This window comes from Fukomys damarensis, unplaced genomic scaffold (assembly GCF_012274545.1).
Source record: "Fukomys damarensis isolate Sample0158 unplaced genomic scaffold, DMR_v1.0_HiC HiC_scaffold_7, whole genome shotgun sequence".
Taxonomy (NCBI): Eukaryota; Metazoa; Chordata; class Mammalia; order Rodentia; family Bathyergidae; genus Fukomys; species Fukomys damarensis.
The window spans coordinates 42,813,254-42,821,155 of record NW_022900919.1 but is presented as its reverse complement, the minus strand read 5'-3'; the positions used below and the strand labels follow the sequence as shown (position 1 = coordinate 42,821,155).

Genomic DNA, 7,902 nt, shown 5'->3' with positions numbered 1-7,902 from the left:
TTTTTTTTTTTTTTTTTTTTTTTTTTTTTTTACTGGGGCTCAAACTCAGGACCTTGCACTTGCGAGGCAGGCAACAGAACCACTGAACTAAATCCCTGGCCCTCTTATTTTTTTAATCTGATTTTATTGGTGGTACTGGGGATTGAAACTAGGGCCTCACACACATTAGGCAAGCTCTCTACAACTGCACTGCATCCCAACTATTATACAGTCAACTCTTAACAAAATCAAACAGAAAGACTGGCTAAAATAATTCTCGTAGCCAGGCATGGAGGGGTACCTGTAATCCCAGCACTGGGACAGGGGGATTGAAGCAGGTGAACAGCCTGGACTACATAGTGAGATCCTATCTTTAAAATACAATAATAATAATAATGATAATAATAATAATAATTCTGGTATATCTGTCTTAGTTACTTTTCTGTTGTTGCTGAGATAAAATACCCGGCACCCAAATGTAAAGAGAGAAGGGTTTATTTAGCTTACTGTTCATAGAGGTTTCAGCCCATAGTTGGCTGGCTCCAAGGCAGAGTGGCACATGGCAGAGGGGCATTTTAAAGGAGAACAACAGTTCATGGTGCCCACAAGGGAGCAAAAGCAACAATGGACCTTAAAGTCTTCTTTCTGCCCCTTTTATTCAGATACCTAAGGTGGATAGCATTCACACCCTTGATCCTAGTGCCTTGGGCCTGGCATTGCACCATGAATCAGTCACACACTCTAGATTCAGCCATCTCTGACAAAGTGCAACCTAGGACAGTGAGGCTTTGGGGGGGACATCTAAACCAAGCCATAACAATATCCATATGATGAAACACTATGCTCCTATTGACAAGAAGAGTTGCTATATGGAAGGGTTAGGATTTAGTTAGGTAAAAATGTAACTTACAGACATATATAATATTTAGATTTTTATATGTGTAATATAGTACAGGTAATTTCTGAAGGATATAGAAGGAAGAGGATAGTAGATGATAAATAAAACCTATACTTAGCTTTATACCCCTCCATTCTGTTTGTGCTTCTTATAATCAGCGTGCTTTACTTTTTAAAAAGTAGTTTACAAAATACTTCAGAATAAATGCAGAAAGAAATGCGTTGGACAGAAAAAATAGGGCAACATAACAATGAATAAAGAAAATACTGTGTTTCAGGATTGTAAAATGCAGTCCTTTAAAAACATCAGTTCTCCCTGAATTGATTATTTTTATCAGTCATTTATTATAAAACTTTTCAAATATAACATTTTAGTAGTCATGCTTTATTACGTATCTGTCCACCTATTTATCCTTCTTTCACCTAAGCACTCTTTTTTATTTTTTATCTTACTGAGTTTGTTGGTACTTTTTAAGTATACAGTACAGTTAGTTACATTCATCCTTGGGATCTTGTGCCCTTACATGACAGGTTTTGGTTCTCATTTTTTTCCCATTGCCCTGCCCTCCTTTCACCCCCTCCACACTCCCCTATTTACGAACACTTTTTTTCTATTTTTTCCTTTTTTCATATTTTTTCTTGTCCCTTGTTTCCTTTCCCCTATTCTTCCCACTTCCCCTACTTAATGTATTTTATAGTTAGGTATTTCATAGTAACATATTAGTGTACTTGCCAAATACTTAATCATGTGTATCATTTACTAGAGTACAGTATTTGTTTATCAGTGGAACATTTTTGGAAGGCAAGTTTTATATAAAATAAAATGCACAAATCATAGATTATTATTCATTCAGTTCTGAAAAGTGTGTATTGTCTGTATAATTCGGTTCCCCTGTCAAAGTACAGAATACATACTGACCATCCTTAACCCTAAAAATCTGAAATAGGAAACCCTCCAGATTCATGAACTCTTTGAATATCTTTGCTCCACTAGTAGAGTCTATGCAAACATCCAAAATCTGGGCCCAAGCATTTAGATTAAAGTTAATCAACCTGTATAACTGCTGTCTGAGAAGAAAACTCATGTTCCTTTGAAATCTTTGATCTCTTTTTAGGCAACTGTTCTATTTTTTCCAACATAGGTTAGTTTTGCTTGTTCTAGACCTTCATGTAAGGAATCATACGTTAATACACTCTTTTTGTGCAAGGCTTTATTCACTCACTGTGTTGTGTTTTTTTTTTTAAAGAGTTGTCCTTGATTTTGTGTGTACCGATACTTCTTTTTTTATTGCTGAGGAATCAATGTTTGTCATCTGGATTGTTTTCAGTTTTTTATGTATGTTCTTGTTGTACAAATCGTTTTGTGATCATATTTTTGCTTCTCAGGAATATATATAAAAATGAAATTACTGGATCACAGAATAGGTCTATATTACTTTCTGTTAAATAGCTGCCAAACTCATTTTTGAAATTTAAAAATTGAAATATCACTAACTTTTTGTTGTTGTTGTTTTAGTACCAGGGATTGAACTTGGGTCCTTGTGGTTATGAGGCATGCGCCAGAACCACTGAGCTAAGTTCCCAGCCCACACTAACATTTTTAAATCACCTGTGACCCCTTCCCTGTGTGCACAGGTTCCAGCATCATGTAGATTATGACTAGGAAGATTAATTTCCTTCAGATATTTGATAGTATATGGGTTTTGTGTGTGTGTGTTTTTGTTTTGTTTTCTGTTAAATTCTTTTATTGGTACATTTTAGGTTATACACTACATTTACATTCATCGTTGGGAACTTGTGCTTTTTTTTTTTTTTTTTTTTTTTATACCAGGGATCGAACTCGGGTCCTTGTGCTTCCAAGGCAGGTGGCAGAACCACTGAGCTAAATCCCCAGCTCTGGGAACTTGTACTTTTACATGATGTGTCTTGGTTCTTACTTTTTCCTCATTGATAGTACATGTTTTTCATAATGTTTTTCACATTATGAAAACTGACCTTTGTGAATGAATTGCAAGTATTTCTAAGGAAGTCATTCTTTGGTTAAAAATAAACCTTTTTTTTGTTTGTTTTTTGGTACCAGGGATGGAACTTGGGACCTTGAGCTTGCAAGGAAGGCAGAGGAACCACTGAGCTAAATCCTTGGCCTGAAAAAAGTTGTTTGAATGTTACAGTGAAAAAGAAGTAGCCAGATTGCCATGTAGGCATCTCTTTCTAGTAATCTGCCTATGAAGCAGAATAGAGAGAAAGATAGCTGGAGGATGGATACAGATGCAAAGAAAGGAGTTTTTCATCTTTTCTTTGAGAAATTCTTTTTTTTTAAGAAATTCTTAACAGCATTCAAATACTGGTATGAAAAGAAGTTAAGTCTGGGGGCCGGGGATTTAGCTCAGTGGTTTGGTGGCCTGCCTTGCAAGCGCAAGGACCTGAGTTCAATCCCTGGTAAAAAAAAAAAAAAAAAAGAAGTTAAGTCTGGAGTAGTGGTGGAGGTTCAACAGGGCCAGGTTCCTCAGGGACTGAGATTTTGGAGAAAGGTACAAAGAAGGAGGAATTTTTACATAGAATGACTAGGAGGTAACAGTGACCTGATTCAAACACTTATGTTTTCTTGGTAATGTGGGAAAGGCCAACAGCCAAGGGTGTAGGAGATTGTGGAGGAAAAAGGAAGTTTGAAATTACTGCTATGGAGAATTGGAAATTCTGACTGTGAAATGCAAAAAGATTGTGTTCAGGGTTCCATTGAAGCAAAAATGGTGCTTTGTAGTGGTGCCAATCTTAGGGCTTGTCTGGTTTTCCTAAGTAGCACTTGATAATCCAAGTTTAGGGCTGGCTGTTCTAGATTATTTGTTGTTGCTCTGTGGGTTTTGGTGGATTTTAGTTTTGGGTTTGGGGGTGTTTGTTTGTTTGTTTGTACCAGAGATCAAACTCGAGATCTTGTGCTTGTGAGGCAGGCATTGGCACCACTGAGCTAAATCCCTGGCCCTGGTTTTGGTTTTTTGAGACAGGGTTTTGCTTTGAAGTGCAGGCTGTCCTTGAACTCACTGTGTTGCCCAGGTTGGCCTCAAACTCAGAGCGATACTCCTGCCCTCAGTCTCCTGAGAGCTGGGATTACAGGTATTCACCACCATGCTTGGTTTGTTGTTTTTATATGTTGACATAATGGAGCAGTGTAGCAAAAGAATTTAGGATATTAACATGAGGATGAACTGACACTGACTTTTCTTAGTTTGTTAGAGAAAGAAATGAAGACAGGGTAGACAGAATGGAAAGAAAATTAGACAAGTATAGTAGACATAACAGAAAGGAAACCATAAGAATAGGAAGCATGGTTGGAGAGTGGAAAGGTAAGATTCAGATTCTGTATGAGAGCTTTTCTGGATGATGACAAAATTAGTAGCCATTGCTGTGGGTGGCCTAAGTGGAATGGAGGTGTAAGGTTGTTGGAGTTGAGGAAGTCAAAGACCTGAAGGGCTTACCAGATGTGGGCTATAGCTGTCATGTGTGTGGATGTGGAAGTCATCCAGGTGAATGTCATGGCTTAGGGGTAGGAAGAAATGATGAGTTACATTATGTCTCCCTTGTCAAGAAATCTCAAGGCAAAATCCTTCAGGAACAGAAAGTGTTAGAGCAGACTACAGAAATGCCTTGAAGAATGAAGACTTACCCTATTTCCTGATGCTTGTAATAGACCTGTGGAAAGGTGTGATGTGGTTGCCGATGAGTTGTCTCTGGGAGTCAGGAAGTAAAAAGAGTTTCTTGAGGGTCTTTATGTCTTTGAGAAAAGTGAGGCTTTCACTGTGGTTTCTCTGGTTTGACCTGTGCATGTGCCTTGTTAATAACATGGATCTCCCCAAATGTCTCATTCCCTAATTCATGCATACAAATCCATAGCCAGGCGTGGTGGCGCACGCCTGTAATCCCAGCACTTGGGAGGCTGAGGCAGGAGGATTGCTGTGAGTTTGAGACCAGCTTGGGCTACATAATGAGTTCCAGGTCAGTCTCAACTACATAGTGAAACCTTGTCTCAAAAAACAAAAAACAAAAAAACAAATCCTGTCCAAATTCCATCAATATTTGTTTTTTCCTTTGCATTTTTTCAATTGAAAGTAAACCTTTAAAATTTAAAAAAAATTGCGGAATCTCTGTTTTCAATATTGATATGTTTTTGTTTTAACACTTTGTCTTATGTGTGACAGTACACCCAGTTCATTTCCTTTTTATTAACAGATTACTTTGTAGAGAGTTTTAGGTTCACAGAAAAATTGGGCAGAAAATTAAGCAGTTCCAGATACTTCTTGCTGGCACGCATGCCCCACCTTCCCCATTCTCAACATTACACATCACAGTGGTACATTATGTTGAAGTCAGTGAACCTACGTCAACTCAACATTATCATCCAAGCTCCATAGTTTACATTAGAGTTCACTCTTACGAATATTTTGTAGATTTGGCAAGTGAGAAAACAGCAGTGCATTGGCTGGGAAAAATTTGAACAAATATATAATGACACCTATCCACCATTGTTAGTATCATACAGAAGAGTGTCACTGACCTAAAAATTATCTGTGCAATGTTTAATTTATAAGTTAGACACTGTAAAAGATTAACAATGTACGATAAAAGTTCCATGAATATAATCTCTCTCTCAAAATCAAAAGAGTTAAGACAAATACTGCTATTTTCTGCTGTGGTTGATTCCACATAACAACTAGAAAGCAAAAGGACTGATAAGGTGGGACTACTGTAGTTAAAATCATATGATATATATAGCTTTTGCAGATTGGCTTCTTTTGCAAAGTAATACACATTTAAGTGTCTTTAATGTCTTTTCATGACTTTAGCTTTTTTTTAAAGCAATGACTAATATTCCATTGTCTTGATGTGTACCATAGTTTATCTGTTCACCTGCTGAACTTTGGTGCCTCCAAGCTTTGACTGTTACAAATAATTTACTATCGACATCTTTGTGGAAGTTTTGTGTGGACATAATGTTTCAATTTACTTGTGTAAAATACCAAGGAATACAATTGCTAGGTCATGTGACAAGGGTATATTTAGTTTTATAAGACGTCGTTAGCTTGTTTTTTGAAGTGACTTTATCATTTTGCATTCCCACAAGCAATGAATAAATACTCCTGTTGTACCATATTCTCACAAACATTTGATATCGTCAGTATTTTGGATTTGGGCCATTTTGATAGATATGTAGTGGTATCTTATTTTAATTTTCAACTCCCTAATAATGTATGATGCTCAGCTTCTTTTCACATGATTATTTTCCATGATACATCATTTTTAGTAAAGTGTCTATTCAGGACTTTTACCTATTTTTTTGTATGCCACATTCTCTTAGTGTAGTTTTGTATTAACTTGATGTCAGTCCCTTGACTTTTCTCTTCTTTGACATTGAGTTGACTCTCTTGAATCTCTTGCCTCTTCATATAAACTTTAGAAATAGTTTATCATTATGCATAAAATAATTTACTTGGATTTTTATTAAGATCATATTATTCTGTAGACCAACTTTGGAAAAAACTGACATCCTGACAGTTTTCTTCTTTAACACGTATTTTTATTGCACATTTATAGTATTGCAAGGTTGTATCAAGTATTCTTCCCTAGCATGTTTCTTTTATTAATCTTTACATTTTGGTTAAAACATAATTCTCAATTATGCTTACTTTTAAAATAGTTTTCTCTCTGCATATACACACATAGATACAGAAGAGTTTATTCTTTTTACAAATCCACATTGCTTATCTCCCCCACAACCCATGTACTGGGGATTGAACTGAGGACCTTGCGCTTGCCAGGCAGGCATGGTGCCACTAACTGCATCCTTGGCCACATTCCTTATTTTTTAAATATAGAGAAGGAAAGGAGAATCAAAATGTTCTGTTGGGCATGGAGTAGCCTTGGAGATCTTTTTTTTGTACAATTTTCAGATAATGGAGAATTTTGCCTGAATGGTTAACAACTATTTAAAACACCATCTTTAGTCCAGGTTCATAATGCTAAGTCCAAAGTCCTAAGGCTTTCTTTTCACTCAGAAATGAGATTGAGCTCTTGTAGTACAATTATTATTAAAATGTAAGCCCAGCATGCGTGAGGTCCTGGGTTCAATGCCCAATAGTCTCTTCCCCCAAAGATTTATTTTCATTTGTATAATGATTCACATTGTACTTGAAGTCTTTGGTAAATGTACTTATTAGGCTCCTAAGAGATCATTGGTCCTGTGAACATCCTTTAATAGCCAGAGAGATGCTGCCCAAAATGCTTTGGTATTTGGAATCATTTAGACATAGTTCTAATAATCTCGGACTACATCTAATATGACTTTCTATTTCCAGGTCAGCATGGATTCCTGGTTCATTCTTGTTCTGCTTGGCAGTGGTCTGATATGTGTCAGTGCCAATAACACTACCACAGGTAAGTTGTCATTTGAAAAGGCTAGTATTTGCAGTAGAATTTTGTTTTTACTCTTAATGACCCAAATTTGAAAACAAATAGCATTAAAGAAAAGAATATTAAAATTTTATTATTGCTTTTATTACTTTTAAAAGTAGCTCGTGGCAAAGCACTTACTTGCCTAAGATGCATGAATCCCTCCCAGCTATACAAAAAGAAAAAGTGAGGGCAAAACAATTGTCTTTGGTAATCTCTTGTATTGACTCTTCAGCATTGTTGCACAGACTCTGTTCTGTTTTAAATATTTGAAAGTTTATGTGTGTTTTCCTGAAAGGTAAAAGAAATTATTGAAATTTAAAAGTGTATACTGTGCTCACTTCGGCAACTCATATACTAAAAGTGTATACTGACTCTGAAGATTCTTGTTTCCGCTTCCTATAAATAGTAGTCCTTTGGAGGAAGTAAGAAAGGTCCAACATTAATTAGATAAAAGTGTGTATGTCTGTCTCTGTATGTGTGTGTGTGTGTGTGTCTTTGCTTGAACAAATGTTTGAGGAGTTTATTAAAGCTTATTGCTTTGTGTCAACTTTTGAGCTTCACTTTCTTCATGTGATGTTTCTG

General features: G+C 36.3%; 1 protein-coding gene across 5 annotated transcripts in view; it reads left to right on the top strand.

Annotated features, from left to right (window-relative positions):
- The window catches only part of Ptpra (protein tyrosine phosphatase receptor type A), a 133,885-nt gene that overhangs the window by 58,556 nt on the left and 67,427 nt on the right, over positions 1 to 7,902 (top strand). For all 5 annotated transcript variants that reach the window (XM_010611013.3, XM_010611014.3, XM_019205555.2 and 2 more), the window contains exon 2: positions 7,224 to 7,302. In XM_010611013.3, coding sequence (XP_010609315.1) covers positions 7,230 to 7,302 — 73 coding nt within the window. In that variant the 5' untranslated portion in view covers positions 7,224 to 7,229. The remainder of the gene's footprint in view (positions 1 to 7,223; positions 7,303 to 7,902) is intronic.